We start from the raw sequence: 18,188 nt of genomic DNA, 5'->3' as shown, positions 1-18,188 counted from the left end.
ATCAGCCAGGATTTGGTCCAGAAGTTGATTGAGAGCTGCCAGGGAGAATTGCAGAGGTCCTGAAGAAGGGTCAACACTGCAAATATTGACTTGCTGCATTAACTCATTCTAACTGTCAATAAAAGCTTTTGTTACTCATAATCTGATTGCAATTGTATTTCTGTATGTGATAAAAACCTCTGACATACACACATAAAAACCAGAGGGAAACAGATCATGTGAAAATATAATATTTGTGACATTCTCAAAACTTTTGCCATGACTGTAATTTACTAATACAAATACAATTTACGGAAAAAAAAAACAAAAAAACAACTAATTAACAGTGTCACGGGTACTCCTGCGACCCATCACCTGGGTCGCAGGCGCACCCGTGCCCCTCTCCCCTGCTCCCAGCGTTCCACTCACCTCCCCAGGATCCAATGACGACTCCGGCAGCGTGGCGCAGCCGATAATTGGCGCTGGCCGGCCAGCCATACTGCTTAAATTCCAGCCCCTTCCTGTGTCCCCTGCCGGATCTTTGTGCCTCACAGCCTTAGAGAAAGCTCCATAACGATTATCCTCCGCATCTCTGCCGCCTGCCCTGACCTTGTGCCTGGACCTGACCACTATGACTGTCTCCTGCTAAGGTACCTTGACCTCGGCTTCCACGCCGCGCTAGTCGCACCTGTGGAACGACCTGGTGGTACCCTGCCGCAGCAAGACCATCCTGTTTTGGAGCTGGCTCTGGTGAAGACCAGGTGCCACTTAGACTCCGGTCCCAGATGTCGACTAGTACTTTCTCCTGCGGTGGTCCAGTGGATTCATGCATCCCGAATCCTAACAAACTGCTTTTTAAATTTCAAATTTTTTAGCACTACAGCAGCAATGAGGGTACCAATACACTTGACATAGTCATCAAAGACCTGCAAAAATCAGGGTTGTAGATAAAATGGCTATTTTAAGGCATATTCAGCTGCTTTGAAAATTTTACTCCTAGAAATATTTTGAATTTAATGGGTTATGGCATGACAAACACTGATCCCCAACCTCAAGCACCACAACACTTCAGACATTCTATAATTAATACACCATCTAAAGAATATTTTGTTTAACATGTAGTACCTTGGATCCTTTTTAAGCATACTGGTACATCACTTTTAACACTTTTTGTATCTTCAACAGCTGCTTCTTTCAGCAAACGGGGTGGATTATTTTGCGCTAACCAGTCAGCAACTTTACTTTCCGCAGCAATCAGTTCTGTATTTAACCCAGCAAGGTCCTTATCGCCAGTGGATAAAGGTTTTTTTGCCTTGTGACGATGGTCTGTAAACTTTGTCACATGATCTTTAATGGTTACCTTTCCAGGAGAACTGTCATCAAACTCTATTGTAAAGGAAGCATGCCCTGCACCTACAACTTGCTGGCAGTGAGGCTCTCCTGTTGTGATCTCATATATCTCAGTTCCTTCTGCGTCTGATTTTTGTTGGAGTTCTTTATTCGGGATTTCAAAATAGCTTGGTTCTCTGCCGGATGAACTGACAGCTTCTTCTTTTAAAGAGGTTACTTGCTCACAAGCTTTCTTCCCACCTTTGCAGCTTCCTATAAAATGACAAAACCATTTATTACATTTAGTTTCCAAAAACCAATTATTTAAAGCGCAACTGTACATAGAAACTCACAAGGTAAAAACAAAACAATAATTGTACAGTATATACGATCTTTATTTAAGGGGAAAACACCACAAATGATCATGCAAAATACGGGATGTTTAACCAATCAATAAAGCACAGACTGAGACTAGACAGGAGAATCCACCATATCATGATCGTACCTGTTGATAATAAAAACACCAAGGGGTTAAGGGAAAGGGGGTATTCTAATGGCTTTGTAGCTACTAATGAAGTCTGGGAATCAAGAACAGGAATACACTAAGGTCATTCCTATCATTCATGCCTAGCGGACCATCACATCAAACCTTTTATGGTGTATTTGCTCTCTCGCTGCAATAAAATCTGATCCCTATTTCCTCCCAAGGGATCCACTATAACTTTTTCCATGCCAGCAAATTTCAAGATGTTAGGGTTGCTATCACGGCATGTCCTCACATATTCTATTAGCTCTGGCAATGGGTACCCACGATTGATCGATCTCTGATGTTCTCCAAAACACACACCTAATCTGCGTATAGTTTTGCCAATATAGAAAAATTTACATGGGCAGAAAATTATGTACACTACATGTGTGGATTTGCAAGAGATAATAGATAAACCTTCAAACTCTCTCCTCCAAACTAAATATATTTCAATTGGCTTTTAAGAGCACTGACATTACATGCGCAACATCTAAAATTCCTTATGGGAGCCCCTTTATCTAACCATGTGGAACGGGGAGTGTGGAATCTACTTCTAAGCAACATACTCCTAATCATGGGGGAGCGTCTAAACGCAATAATGGGTTTCGTTGTGGTGATCTCCTTAAATTGAGGGTTCTGTGCTAGGATACCCCAATTTTTCTGAATAGCATCCCGAATAATCTTCTAACAGGGACTTAACTCAAATGAGAAAGCGAATATCTTTTCGTTTTTATTCTTGTTCTTATTGTTGCTATTATTGCAATTATGTTTGGCCATGTCCCTCTGAGATCTTTTCAATAATTCATCTTGAGATGGCGTCATAGCCTTACAATATGATCCCTGGAATAAATCTAACGAATATCCCCTTGCCAGTAATCGATCTCTCAACTCTCCAGCCTGAATATTAAATTGGACTTCATCATAATTTATTCTTCTGAGTCGTAATAGTTGGCTATACGGTAGACCTTTTTTTCGTGTGTGCTGGGTGAAAGCTAAGAAAGTGTAGAAGTGAGTTAGTGGCAGAGCTTTTTTCTAAATGAAGTGGTACTCAACTCACCCCTAACTTCTATTACTCCGACGTCCAAGAAGTCAAGCTTTTTGTCACCATACACCGCGGTAAAGCGCATATTCATCTGGTTGCAAGAATTCAAATATTCCACAAAGTCAAAGAACTGGGTACGGATGCCCTCCCATGCGATAAAAATATCATCCACATATCTGTGGAACGCCTTCACGTTTGAGACAAAGGGATTGTCCAGAGAAAAGATGTAACGACTCTCGAAACAGGCAAGAAAAAGGTTAGCCAGGGTGCACGCCACAGGCGTGCCCATGGCAGTACCGATTCTCTGGAAAAACCATCCGTCAAACATGAAAGCGTTATGGGATAGCACAAACCTTAAACCTTCACATACAAAATTGACATACTGTGGGCTCTTTTGAGCATTCATCAAAATATCATGAATACATTGCACACCAAGATCCTGCGGTATACGAGTGTAGAGACTCTCGACGTCAAGAGACGCTAGAGCATTACACTCTTTCCAATGGATTTCTTTAATAACTCTCAAAAAGGAGTTTGTGTCCTTCTAATACGAAGGGACATCAAGGAGAAGGGGGCTAGGGAGCCAGTCAAGGTATTGGGATAATGGCTTGGCTAACGAACCGATACCAGCCACTATTGGGCGACCAGGAGGTGTAGATAGGGATTTGTGGACTATTGGTAGAAAGTACCACACCGGGTATTTTGGACTTTCCGGAAATAATTTTAGAGCTGTGTTTTCGGACAATATGCCCATCTCTACACTTCTCCTCAAGAAAGTGCGTAAAAGGGTCTAGTATCTTAAGGTGGGATTAGAGTCCAAGGGGGTATAAGTCTCAAGGTCTTCTAACTGTCTTCTAGCCTCCAGCATATAATATTCCCTAGTCATAATAACTATATTGCCCCCCTTGTCAATTAATTCCTCCCGAGATCTTAGCCAGCGTAAAGCAACTAATTCACCATCTGTGAGATTAAGCAGAATTTTTGGATACATAAGAGCTTTGACCTCTTCTTTAACCCCTTGGTGTTATTATTATTAACAGGTACGATCATATGTCTAGTCTCAGTCTGTGCTTTATTGATTAGTTAAACATCCCATATTTTGCATGATCATTTGTGGCGTTTTCCCTTAGATAAAGATGGTATATACTGTACAATTACTGTTTTGTTTTTACCTTGTAAGTGTACTAACTAATTACTTGTACGTCACTTTGTTGTTTACTGTTGTCTTGGCGCCGTCTGCCGGCCACAACGCATATATTGTGTGTGCCACAGACAGATGACGTCAATGGCTTGAGAAAGCGGGATATAGCGTGAAACTGCCCGTCGCCTGGCCCCGCTCTTCCCTTGTACTGCACCTAAATAAAGGGGTTCTTCACATTGGTGAGTGCTGCCCTGTTTCTCTTTTCGGTGCATTGGATATTTGAACTACGTGTTTCTGGCTGAGCAACACCATTAAGAACTGTGGCGAATTACACAATATTGTGCCTAAATCCATTACGGACATATGTGGGGATCCGTTGATCGATAGTGGATGGTGCTGAGACTGCTGTTATCTCCCTTTGACTCTCCTATTCCATAATCCTGCCTTCCCCCATGGTGTGGGCAGACAGAGATTTCTCTGCTGGGAGGCCTCTTCTGACATCCGCTTGGGCCAGATTATTGATGGTGAGTCCATTCCCATGCTGAAGTCCTTGAGGGCCTCTCACCCTAATATATCCTTGTCTTGGCTGGAGCAAAGACAATTGACATCCTACGTGACCGTCGACCCATACCCTTTGGGTTTTCCCCTAAGGCCCTGGAGGCCTTGTTTGGACTGCCCTCCTCACCAGCCCATGCGCTCTCCACTATATATAGTTTATTGCTAAAAGATGCCACCTCAGGTAGGGCAGGCTTTAATGGGGCATGGGAAGAAGCTCTTTCTGTTGAGTTAACTGATGCAGAACTAGATAAGGCTTTTCTATTTTCACACGAGTTTTTGATACCTACCATGAGGTCACTGGCAAGAGGGTCACCCCATCCCCACAATTGGCTCTTTTATCAATCATACCCGCCTCTATCTCCTCTGTTATGAAAGGCCTTCTTTGTCACTTTCTGGCTGCAGATCATACGGTGATCCCAAAGCACTGGAAGAGTCCCCAACCTCCCACGATAGTCGAGTGGCTCCAGGAGCTCGGGTTTATCCATAGAATGGAGGAGTTAGTGGCCAATGATTCTGCAGACCCAGGTAAGATGAATAGTGTGTTGGCCCCATGGGACACGTATTTAAGCTTCCAGGAATTCCAAGACTTGCTCCTGTCAAAGATGATCTGTATTTGGCAACGGCTACTTTGATTGAGATGGCATTCTGGGGTTTCTAGGCCAACGTTTTATGTTATGGTCTCTTTCCCCAATATGCAATGAACATACGATCCATGCTGTACCTGATCCTGCGCGATCAGTCATATACTGCCTTCACTTACTTGCACTTCTTCTTGTGTTTAGCACAATAAATGTTGATTATACATAAATAACAGTAAAACCCCACATTTTACACATTCTCAGTGGATAAAATACCGAAACGCTCCACAAGTTTTGATACCCAATTTCTCCCGAGTATAACAATACCCCATATGTGGTGGTAACCTGCTGTATGGGCACACACCAGGGCATTGAAGAGAAGGCATGCCATTTAGAGCAGATTATACATTGTCCCTTTTTAACATGTACAACCTTTATTTATTTTTTTGGCGATTTGGACATATCTTTATTCTATAGATCACTAAAAAACTAAAATAGAGACATAACTAATGTTTTTTGGTTGATAGAGCTGGTTTAGGGTTCATGTTTTTACTTTTTTCGATCACTTTTAAGAACATTTTGTGAAGGAATTTTATGAAAAATTTACATTTTTAGGGTTTTTTGGGTTTTGTTTTTACAAGGTTTCTGAGTCATTGTACAGATTCCTACGAAAGCGGCAATACCAAATATAAGGGTTTTTTTTTTGTGATTGTGTATTGTTTTTTTTTTTAACTTTATTAGCTATGTATAGGGAATGCTGGTTTTTAGGGGACATTAACTTTTGCAATGTGTAATGTGTTACACTGAGCATGCTCCAGGAAGACGTCGAGCAGACCCCGGGGCTGCCATCTGAGACAATGACAGGCCCCCCCCCCCCCCCCCCCGAAAGTGCCGCGGGGGTGTCCGATCTAGTATAGAAGACCCTTGCATGCCGCGGTCATGTGTGACCGCAGTGTGCAAAGGGTTAAAGCCCGCAATCGGAGGAAACTCCGATCGCGGGTGATAGGGACAATTGCAGCTTCTGGTACTGGCTATGTTCAGATGCCGATGCCAGAAGCATGACGTAATAGTACTGCATGATGGGGGAACACCTCCAGCCATACAGTGTTATTATGTCAAATGTCGGGAAGGGGTTAAATTTACATGAATATTTAAAAAAAACAAACAAAATAACTTCAATTACCACATGTCTCATGGAGCCTCTGGCACGGGGTAGCCAAAAAATATGCTTAACAGGGCAGGAGTCCGGGTGAGAACCCAGTTGAATTATGCAGGGTCCAGGTCAGTGTAATAACCCTATATTTATCCTGTGTGGGTAAGTACACAGAGCACCCTGCCCCATCTGTAAATGGTACTTGTGTCACGTGACCCAAGAGTCAATGCCACACCCAATACATGACTGCAATCTCATTAATACTACCTACTGCGCAATTGAGATTGTTAAAACTTTTAATGGCTAACTGGAAGAAATCAGACTTTTATGTCTCTTTATCAGGCATGATATAACAAAGTATCTAAAATATCCTAGTAATACATGCATCTTACCTGAAAAGACAACGTCTTGAAGTTTGCTATCCTTGTCTTGGTTATTTTTGCTTCCAGCAGCATCTTCATCACCCCACCAAGATGGTTGTCCATACAAGGGAGTTCCACGAGGCAATGCAGAAAGATCAACTGAGAATAATAGAACAAGCCACCATATTTAAATAAAGAGAAAAGAAACCAAATAAATTAAGTTTTTAAAGGGAACCTATCATAAGGTTTTTAGCTCGTATCTGGTAGTGATGCTATGCGGATTTTAAAAAAGCCTTTCTCAGGTTATGTAAAATAAACTATTTTAAACCACTGAAATGATTCAGAATGAATGACAAAGGCATTTTTAAAATCAGAATAGCATAGGCTAGTGGAACATATCACTAGCTAAAAATCACATTCCTGGTGACTGGTTTGCTTTTGTATTGTATCAGAAAGAGGCATCCCAGAAACACATATTTATAACATACTGTATCCATATAATATGCCATAAATGAGACTTTGATACCTGGTGAAAAAATATCTGTCTTCAAACACTAAAAGTAACATACACATAATACAGTTTTAGGTTTATGAGGTTTTTCATTTCATAGAATATACCTTTATCAGGGCTAATCAAGCTGATTACACAACTTATCAGATGGTAAGAAAGCAACAACGTGTGGCATTGGGGTGGGGGCATGCACTGTGCAATATTGATAGAACAGCAGGTGTCTGGCACACTAACTGAACAATTGATCACATCATTTGCAGTTTATTTATGATTTGGCTCAACCTATAGATGATGTATCGAATAGCAGCTAAATTATAAGTTCACACTTCCATACAGAAATACAGCTGCTAGAGCCTGCCGGCTAAACCTGTGAGGTTGTAATCATCTCATGACCCACTGGCTTCTCAATTACATACAGGGCTGCTGACAAGACCAAGGGGTAAGATTTCGTTTAAGGAGGGGGGCAATACCTGGGTAGCAGACATGGGGGGCTACCCGAGTGAGGTAAGGAGGAAGATAAGTTCAGGGGGGAGGGAGAAGCAGTTTTATAGCAATTATATTGTCTTACATAGGGGGCAGTAGTAAATTATTTTTTTCTTGTAAATAGGAAGCAGTACAGGCAGTCCCCGGGTTACATACAAGATAGGTTCTGTAGGTTTGTTCTTAAGTTGAGTTTGTATGTAAGTCGGAACTGTATACTTTATTATTGTAACCCCAGTCAAAATTTCTTTGGTCTCTGTGACAACTGAATTTTAAAAATGTTGGATTATCACAAGAACCAGGATTAACAATAAATCTTAATTACAGGCACCATTGATAACTGTTATAGCTGTTTATTGTAGCCTAGGACTAAAGTACAACAAATTACCAAAATACAGAGGGCCGTTTCTAACTAGGGGTCATATATAAGACAGGTGTTCTTAAGTAGGGGGCAGTCTGTATTATAGTAGTTATATTCTTGTTCATAGGGACAGTATTATAGTAGTTATATTCTTGTACATAGGATGCAGTATTATAGTAGTTATATTCTTGTAAATAGAAACAATATTATAGTAGTTCTATTCTTGTTCATAGGGACAGTATCATAGTAGTTATATTCTTGTACATAGGATGCAGTATTATAGTAGTTATATTCTTGTAAATAGAAACAATATTATAGTAGTTATATTCTTGTTCATAGGGACAGTATTATAGTAGTTATATTCTTGTACATAGGATGCAGTATTATAGTAGTTATATTCTTGTAAATAGAAACAATATTATAGTAGTTCTATTCTTGTTCATAGGGACAGTATCATAGTAGTTATATTCTTGTACATTGGGGGCAGTATTATACTAGGTGTATCCTGTACACCTGCCATTCTTAGTTTCTGTTACAATCTACAAAAAGGTTGATGGACTGATACATGGTGGCCTTGCTCCTGCTATCAGCACACAATTCATGCCCATTGAACCACCAAAGCCCTAAAGCATCCAGTAAACTTTAGCACCAGCTAGCTAAGGGTGGCACCTACTCAACAGTACCACTCTTTTGGCTATTGGGACCCCTGTTGGGCTGTCCGGCGTTTCCTAGCTCTTTCTGGAGCCATCTGCATTATAATGGGCTCCATCCAAGCTCCCTAGGTCCCATCCACATGTCTGGATTCCGTTTTGGTGGCCAATGATTACCTAGGCCTGAATTCCTGGCCATGTGTAGTTCCTGCACCTCGTGATGGACGTCTGGAGGTGAAACGGAGCATAGACATTCTGCGGCTGGCCTTTGAACCTGCACCCTGCTCCCCACAGAATCCAGGCCAACTACATCCTCCACTAGCTTGCCTGGGTCCCTAAAGTGCCAAGATACGGAGCCCAGCTGAAGGCCTACTCTGCGGCTGCATTTCAGGTTTATGCCTGTAGCCTCCCAGCACCATACAGGAGACTGACATTGTTTATACACAAATGCAGTGCTCAGTAGGAATGAACCTCAACCCACTGTCCGACCATCACAGGTACCTACCTCTCTCTAAAAAGTATGACATGGCAACAGCAAAAGAAGGGACCATCACCTGGAAGTACCTCCATTTCTTCTATTTTGCAACTAATTGAGGCAGCAAGTAGAATTATGATTGCTCCCTTGCCCCTGCATCAAGCACAGCCTCACTCCTCCCAGGCTTCCCCAATTCGGGATGATCCACCCATCACCAGCATCCCACCCAACTCCATTGGCAACAGAAGATTTTCCCTCGGCCATCCAGGAGACGTTCCGCAATGTACTCTCTACAGCAGTTGAAACCATCACTCTAGGACAGTGGTGGCGAACCTATGGCACTGGTGCCAGAGGTGGCACTCTGAGCCCTTTCTGTGGGCACCCGGGCCATCGCCCCAGCACACCAGACAGGACTCAAAGAATCTTCCTGCAGTTCCAAACAACTTAAAAGATGCTGCTTTCAGTCATATTTTGATACTTACTTCGCTACTTTGGACTGTAGAAAGAGGGAGAATGAGTAGACAGGGACGAATTATCTTTGGAGGACCTCCTGCTGGCCCCACGATTTTCTCTGTGTACAGAGGGACACTGGAAAGAAGCTACAATGATGCAAATTTTCCATCTTTCTACTGTGTTGCTCTCCTCAGGAGGCCAATATGATTGAAAGTTGTTGAACAGGGAGCAATAAGTTTAATTTTTAGTTGGCACCTCGTGATAAATAAGGGGGGGTTTGAGTTTGCAGTTTGGGCACTCGGCTGCTAAAAGGTTCTCCTTCACTGCTCTAGGAGATTTCTACCAGGACTGATCACCTGGAATGCCATATGGATCATATGGTGGATGCCCTGGAAAAGGACTGACCACAAATAGAGGACCATGTGAGTAGCATAAAAGCCTTGGAACCAAGAATCTACAGGACCATGGGTTCCCTCAGGGAAGTGGTACTTAAGCTTAAGCATGAGGACTACAGGGACCTGCTCTTGAATGCCACAAGAGATAACCCATCCTTCCAAGGCCTTCCAGACTCCGTAAAAAATTATTCACCGACATCTGCCCCGCTATTCTAGCAAGACAAGATCTATGTCCCATCACAGCCGCACTACAATTGGCTCAGGTCCACTACCAATAGGGATTTCCTTTCTCCATCTCATTCAAGCATAATGGATCCCAATTTACAGCACGCTCCCTGGATGAAGGCTGCAGAGCTCTGGAATGAGGGGAATCCCGTTATCTGATCAGACCCCACTTCCCCAGTGTCCTCCTCTCCTTATCATACGTGGCAGTGAAAGCCTGCTTGCCATACGCCTGGACTGGGTAGGACTTCTCTAACAATTGTTTCTCTTTATAGGTTGTTGGGCACTGTTGATCCGCAAACAGTCCTTTAGGTTATGTGTACCTGAGAATGTAATGTAACGGTGCATGCCATCTCTGCAAATGTCTGTACCTTACTGTTTTACTTCCGAGTAAATTTGACCTTGGAGATATGTTGAACTTCTCATGGTGTTTCCAATGAGAGGATATCCTAATTATGTGTCTTCTCGTCTTAAACATCTATATGTCTTTGTTTCGTGGTTGTTTTTTCTCCTCTTCCTAACGATCCCTGGTTTATTCTTTTTCCACTACCGCATCAACCTAACTACTTTCATTTTTAATTAAGGAGGTTCTACGTAGCCTTACAAGCTCGAACAAGGGGAGAAGCCATTGTTCTTAAACACTCCTTCTCTTTACAACCTTTATCCACATACTATAACAGAGTGTAACTTCATAATACTACTTGGCACACTGCAATTGAAACAAATCTGCATTGGTAACCATTATGCTCCCCTGACCCTCCAACTACCTACTTTTAAAGCCATTTTCCATTGACCCAGACAATTTTCCTACCATTCCATAATGTAGTGCAGACTTAAATTTACTGTAAATAGGTCAGACATGTCACATCTTTACAGGCGTGCCATCTGCATATTGAATTGATGCCTTCACAGTTCGCCAAAAGTGGCTTTCATCATAATCTTTCTCTCTGCCACCCATCTTTGACAGGAACAACCCAGTTACAGCTAATATCACAGGTTTCCTCAATGAATTCCGGTGACCATTAGGTTGTACAGTACTAAAAATGGTAGCATTGAAAACTTCAGCAAAAAATGATACCACCCACAGCTCGGTAGACCAAAGTATGAAAAATTTATTAGCGCCACAAGCTGGCAAAACCAAAAATAAAAAAATTTGTACAGGAGGTTTTAATTTCTGTAAATGTATAAAAACATTATAAAACCTATACAAATTTGTGATCGCACTCACCCAAAGAATAAAGTAGACATGTCATTTGTGGCGCAGTGAAAGCCAAATCCAAAATCCAAGCCGTGAAAATAGAAATGAAAAGACAAAAAGAGGCCAGGTCGTTAAGGGGTTAAAGTGTTTGTGCCAGCTTTTTGTTTTAACGTGCACTGAAAAGAACATGCAAACTGCTTGCACAAAAGTGTTTGCGCCAGTTTTGAGTCATGGCTGCACTGTGTCCGAAAAGACTGACCAAATGTGCACCTAAAAACTGCTTATGTTAGTGGGTTTGCTAGTGCTTAGTCTTTAGTTAGTGCTTTATTACTGACATGAGCCACAATTCTGCAGCATGAACAAAGTGCACAAAATAAAATGGTGCACACTTCCAGAGCAGAGCAGGGGGCGCCAGATTAATGTAGACCCTGCCCAAGTTTTGAGTAATTTGTAGCACTCTGAACACTCTACAAACTGTACTAGTTTCCACTAGTTTGATAAATTTGGCCCAAAGAGGTTAGATGTAGAAGCTGTCAAAAAATTATGCAGACCTATGGCATATCATGTGTAATTGTAAGATTATTTCTAGATTCTGGAAAGTAGTCCATGAGGCCATCTGAAAGGTTTCACAAGTTAATATTTCAAATAATTCAGCTGCAATGATATTGGGAAACACCTCTGATTAACCCTTTAATGACCGCCCTATCGCTATCCTACAGCGATCATTAAGGTTACTTCTTCTGACGCACCGCCATAGAAAGGAAGATTTTGGGACATCGGGTCAGTATAGTCCCGGGTCTGGGCTGTGATATTGGAAAAAACTCCGATCCCGGGTGTGTAACCCCTTACATGCCACGGTCAAGCAGTGCCCTCCCTCCTGCCGCAGCCCCGGGGTCCGGCGAGTGACCCAAGGCTGCCGGCTTCTGTGCCCGCCGGGTTCCGCCTCCTGGTAGGACCCGGCTGTGTGTAACTGAGCATGCTTAGCATGCTCAGTTACTTACACTATACACTGCAAGCCAAAAGGAGGAGAATGTATAAAAGTAAAAAAAAAAAAAAAAATTTGTTTTACATACGTTGATGGGTGAAGTTTCTATAGTGGGGTAATTTATGGAGTATAACTATTTTTTAGGCCTTTCAAAGTAACTTGGAAGCTGAGTTGTTCCTCAAAATGTGAGCTTTGGCAATTTTCACGAAAATTTTTCAGACCGAAACGCAAAACTTTTCACTTCATTTTTACATGAAGTACAATGCGTCACGAGAAAACATTCTCAAAATCAAGTTTTTAGTGCAAACTGCTTGCACAGGTATTTAAGAAGTGTCTGCGCAACATATGGGTCGCACGCGACCCTTTTGTGGCGCGACTGCACAAGCCATTAAGCGACACAAATAAGAGGGCGTTCCAGTGTTCTGTCAGACTGTGCGCAAGGTTTAACATCAAAGTCTGACAGAATTGTGTCCAACGTCCCATGTTAAAGGTGCACCTAAAAATAAATGGTGCACTCTGCCTGAGCAGTGCAGGGGACGTCAGATTCATGAAGAATGGGCGCCAGAAATCATAAATCCCCCCTGATGTTCACACCAGGAGTGGAGTGAAAAAAAATGAGGAGCATTTCTTCGATGCATGTTTTCACCCATTATGATCCACACGTTTATGGCTTCAAAAACTGCATGTTCTTGCTTCAAAAAGGAAGCTTCGAAAGAAATCTGTTCAGTGACAAAATGGATCCATACCTGCTTAGCTATCAAACCACGGAATCATGGTGAACATTTACATACCTGGGACTTTTTCTTCAGATTTTTGGGAGTCTAATGGCCTCTGCTGTCCTTCAACAGAAACATTTATCGTCACATCTGTTCCTTTTGATTTTGATCCCTCCAGTTCTGAATGTTTTTGTGAAAAATGGAGCTGACTTGTAAATTTTTCATGCTACAAAATAAGGGGATATAGTTATCAAAAAATTATGGTAATGTGATAAAAAGTATTTTTCTTAAAAAAAAAAAAAAATTACTACCTTAAGAGCCTCTTCAGGTACCTTCAATTCTCCACGTACTACATTGAAAAGGTTGGTATGTATACAGTATTTTTAAAGAAAAAGTTATTGAAATTTCAGATTTTTTAAATATTTTTTTATTTTAAAAGATTTTTAAAAAAATATTTATCATCTTATAGTGTTTAGGAATACCCCTTATGTGCTAATTGACTCAAACACATGCACCTGAAAGATGAAAAGTTACTCTTAACGGTAGAAAAAGTTTTGGAATATCCAATTTCCAGGAAGAGTAATTTTTATCTTTTCCTCTAACATCTCAACTGCACCGATAGGAGCAAAAACAGAGTAATCATATATGTAGGGTGGGACAACTACTCACAGTACTTTCCTACCAAATGAAAGATCAGCTTTGTCATCTACATCCACCTACTCTGCCTGACGAAAGTAGAAGGGTTCCTAAATGTAGCTGCTCTCCAGATTGGTTTAACAGAAGCAAAATGCCCGCTGTTGAATAGGTCTGGTCGTTAAGGTGTTAATATGGCACAAGATTGTTTGTAGGTATTATAGAACCAAAGAAAGGGGCTTCTGAAGTAACACTACCACAGCAGCTACTAAACTTGACTCAACTAATGTGAAAATGAGATGAGAAGAGTCATCTTTGCCTGACTTTGGGTAAAATTTAAAAGGGTAAATTGGTGAGATTTCACATAAAATAGGGAATTTCAAAAAGGCGATTTCATACCCTCCCTGGTTGAACTAGCAGTTTAGTGGGGTAAAACCTAGTGACCGGTTCCCTTTAAGAAGAGACATAATTTCTTCCAAAAAATGCTGTTTTTGTATTGTATGCCTACATCAAAGATCTACTGGGGAATCAGACCTGAAATCTTGTTAATATCCCTGACAAACAACATCTAGGACCCTTGGCGAGGATGATATCTTCTCCCTTACGGAAAAGAATCCTCGCAGCCCCCCTCCCCACTGGAAGACTAGCGTCATTGTTTGGACGATTATGGTTTTTGACAAACATATTTTTGTTTCTGCCCTTAAAGGTCTGGAATCTGAAGGCTTTTCTCTTTTTTTGCTGTTCTGAACAAAAATTTCCTTGTTTATGAAATGACCTTCTCGGGTTATAGAATTTGGCTTCCTGAGGAATATCTTCTTTTTTTCCTTTTCCAGGATATCGTCTACTTCTTACATGCATAATTTGTCTCCTTTACATAGGACAGCAATCAGCTTATTATTAGAACCAATGTCTCCAGACCAGGTCCTCATTCAGGTGCAACTTCTAGCAGTATTTAATGCAGAAGCACTAGCTGATAATTTGATCCACTGAACAGTCAGCAATGTAATTTGTAGCCCATTTAAAAATGGCTAAAGAAGCAAAACTCTTTTCTCCAAGGGTACCTGATACAATATGTTCTTCTAATTGATCAAGCCACGATCCAATGCACCTAGCAGTACAGGTGGCAGTGAACATGATGATAGTTGTCTAGCAGGATCGCTCCTCAAGAATGATTAAGACATTTATAACCGTTGGGGTCTTTTAACAGACCCACATCCTCAAGCGGGGGAAGAGCCTTTTTTTTTTTTTTAGAAATTCCGGCATGAGGGGCATTGACTTTTTAAATCTTGTTCCAAAGAGATGCATCTTCATCTTCATCTGGGTTTAGGCCGAGAAGTATTATTTCCATTCTTAATTTCATCCTTAACCTGTGCTCAGCGTTTGATATATCGGATGCAGCGCTTAGGCCGGTTCAGCTCAAGATCTGAGCCGAACCGGCATCGGGACACACAAAACAAAAAAAAGTTAAAAATTCAGTACAGAATTGATGCTTTTCTACTCCTGGCCTCCAAAAATATTCCTAAATTTTCAACAATAGGGGATACCAACCCCAAAATAGTACCACTGGAAAAAGCATCTCATCCCGCAAAAAAAAAAAAAAAATGCCGTCACATGGCCCCGATAACGAAAAATCAAAAAATTTTATAGCCTACAAAAAGGGGCCAATGAGGAAACTAAAATCCTGGCAGCTGCAAGACGCTCCTTTCCTTCTGCGCCTCGCTGTGCACCCATAAAACAAGTAACGTCCACATGTGGGGGGTTTCTGCAGTCGGGAGAAATCGCAGAACAAATTGTATGGTGGGTTTTCTTTTTTTATCTTTTGGAAATGTGTAAATTTTAGGGCTAAATGAACATATAACCAACAAAATTTGACAATTCTAAATTTCACCTCCATTTTGATTCAATTACTATGAAGATCTCAAGGGGTTAACAATCTTCCTAAAAGTTGTTTCTGATAGTTTGAGGGGTGCAGACTTGAGAATGGGTTGGTTATATAGGGGGTTTTGATGTTACATATGTAAAATTTCATTCAAAACTGTATTTATCCCCAAAACGATCAATTCTGAAAATCCGGAAAACCGATATTCAATTTGTAAGCCGCGTGACATCAAAATAAATTATCCAGACATTTCAAAAATGATGAAAATGTAAAGTAGACAAATGGGAAATGTTATTCAGCAACTTATTTAGATGGTTAATCTATCAGCCTGAAAACCCAATGATTTTGAATTCCGAAAAATGGCAAATTTTAAAAAAAATTCATAAATTTTTCTTTTTTTTGTAAATAAACGCAAATTTACCACTAAAATAAAGTACAACATGTGAGGAAACAACAATCTCAGAATCACTTTGATAAGTAACAGTGTTATAATTATATAAAGCGACGCAAGTCAGAATCCCAAAAATGGGACTGAGCCTTAAAGGGCACCTACCACCACAAATCTACCTATAAAGGTAGATCGGGTGGTAGGTGAATCAATGGGACGTGAGGAGAGCCCTTTTAAGGGCTAATCCTCACGTCCCCGCACTGTTTTATAAACTTTTATTACCCAAATATGTTAATTTACTTATGCGGCTACTGGGGCGTGGAGTAGCCGCATCTGAGGTTACACGAGGCGGCTACTCCACGCCCCGGTAGCCACATTACCCCTCCTACTCACCATGTTCGGCGCGCAGCTGCTCGTAGCTGCGCGCCCTCGTCCGCCGATCCTGCCGTCTGCGCATGCGCAGAACAGCAGGCCCGCGCCTGCGCAGCCCCGGCTTCAGAGCAGTGACCGCGCAGGCGCGGGCCTGCTGTTCTGCGCATGCGCAGACGGCAGGATCGGCGGACGAGGGCGCGCAGCTACGAGCAGCTGCGCGCCGAACATGGTGAGTAGGAGGGGTAATGTGGCTACCGGGGCGTGGAGTAGCCGCCTCGTGTAACCTCAGATGCGGCTACTCCACGCCCCAGTAGCCACATAAGTAAATTAACATATTTGGGTAATAAAAGTTTATAAAACAGTGCAGGGACGTGAGGATTAGCCCTTAAAAGGGCTCTCCTCACGTCCCATTGATTCACCTACCACCCGATCTACCTTTATAGGTAGATTTGTGGTGGTAGGTTTCCTTTAAGCTGTAAAATGGCTGCGACTTAATAAACATCTTGTGATTAGACAAATATGGTGATTCGTCCACCCCAACATTCTAAATTCGCTTATTGTCGTCATACAAGAATGCTGTATGCACTAACAATTTCTTAGAAGGTGGATTATATTGTTTATATTTCTTAAAGGACAGTGGTGGCGAACCTATGGCACGGGTGCAAGAGGTGGCACTCAGAGCGCTTTCTGTGGGCACTCAGACAATCATCCAAAGACAGGGTTCATCAAACAGGAAAAAATCTTTCTGCAGTCGCAGGCAACTTATGAGATGCTGCTCTCAGCACTATTTTAAACCAACACTTTATTGGCTGTTTGGAACTGCGCGAAAAGTGAGAAGGTGTTGACAGAACCGCATTATCTTTGGAGGTCCTCCTGCTAGACCCACCATTCTTCCTCTACAAGGAGACCCTGCTTAAAATGCCACTTGGTACTTCACGGTAAATAAGTGGATTTTGGTTGTAGTTTTTGGCACTCAGTAACTAAAAGGTTCGCCATCACTGTTATAGGAGGTTGCTCAAACAAATTAAGCATAGTAACTAGTATAGCCAGCTAAGTAGACTAATGGATGTATATGGAAGGGGGGGGGGGGGCGACCCTGGTAGGAGCAGATCTGCAGGTCTCCTGTTCACCGGAGGTGGACATACTGACATATATGCGATATTCAGCAGAGACCAGCAATGGACATGGCACTACAGGTCACTTTTATAGCAGAGAACTCAATATACACCAGCTGACCGAGCCAGTCAATACACAGAGTCCCTGAAGCCTCTTGGCACTCAATTTTAACCACCTACTTCTCTGACATCATTGGAGCACGCACCGCTCTTCCCCTTCCTCCATCCGGCTCTCTCTGGTGACTTAGCAAAGTAAGGATTTAGGCACAAAATTGGGCACATTTACTAAGAATCTAGGAAACTGTACTAAATGCGGTTTTCCTGTGTATAATGCTGGGTGTGCCAGATATCATGAATCTTGCGCTTCCCTGCAATGGCCCGAGAGAATTCACCAAGAGCGTGCAACCAACAGACTGGGGGTCTCCAGTATTATTATTCTCTACTCTGGGATCTCTGTTATTATCATTGTTTGCTCTGGGGTGTCCACTATTATACACTACCAATATTGAAAAAAAGAGAGCATATAATGCTAAAAATTCTAAATTTATTAAATACAGTTAAAAATAGAACATATGAACAAGAGAGGTGGTTACAAGGCAGAATCATGTAGGTGCCGGCAGCAAGCACAAGAATAAGGCTACAAAGTATATGGCGTTTATAAAGTACTTAGTTCATAGCCAAAAGGTG

General features: G+C 41.8%; 1 protein-coding gene across 3 annotated transcripts in view; it reads right to left on the bottom strand.

Moving 5' to 3' along the window:
• CEP170 (centrosomal protein 170) overlaps positions 1-18,188 on the bottom strand; it is a 92,898-nt gene that overhangs the window by 55,713 nt on the left and 18,997 nt on the right. For all 3 annotated transcript variants that reach the window (XM_072141159.1, XM_072141162.1, XM_072141161.1), the window contains exons 5-8: positions 13,426-13,484; positions 13,190-13,340; positions 6,699-6,827; positions 1,105-1,581 (exon numbers count right to left, since the gene is read on the bottom strand). In XM_072141159.1, coding sequence (XP_071997260.1) covers positions 1,105-1,581; positions 6,699-6,827; positions 13,190-13,340; positions 13,426-13,484 — 816 coding nt within the window. The remainder of the gene's footprint in view (positions 1-1,104; positions 1,582-6,698; positions 6,828-13,189; positions 13,341-13,425; positions 13,485-18,188) is intronic.

The sequence above is a fragment of the Engystomops pustulosus genome, chromosome 3 (genome assembly GCF_040894005.1).
Source record: "Engystomops pustulosus chromosome 3, aEngPut4.maternal, whole genome shotgun sequence".
Lineage (NCBI taxonomy): Eukaryota > Metazoa > Chordata > Amphibia > Anura > Leptodactylidae > Engystomops > Engystomops pustulosus.
This window is presented reverse-complemented; position numbering and strand designations above follow the sequence as displayed.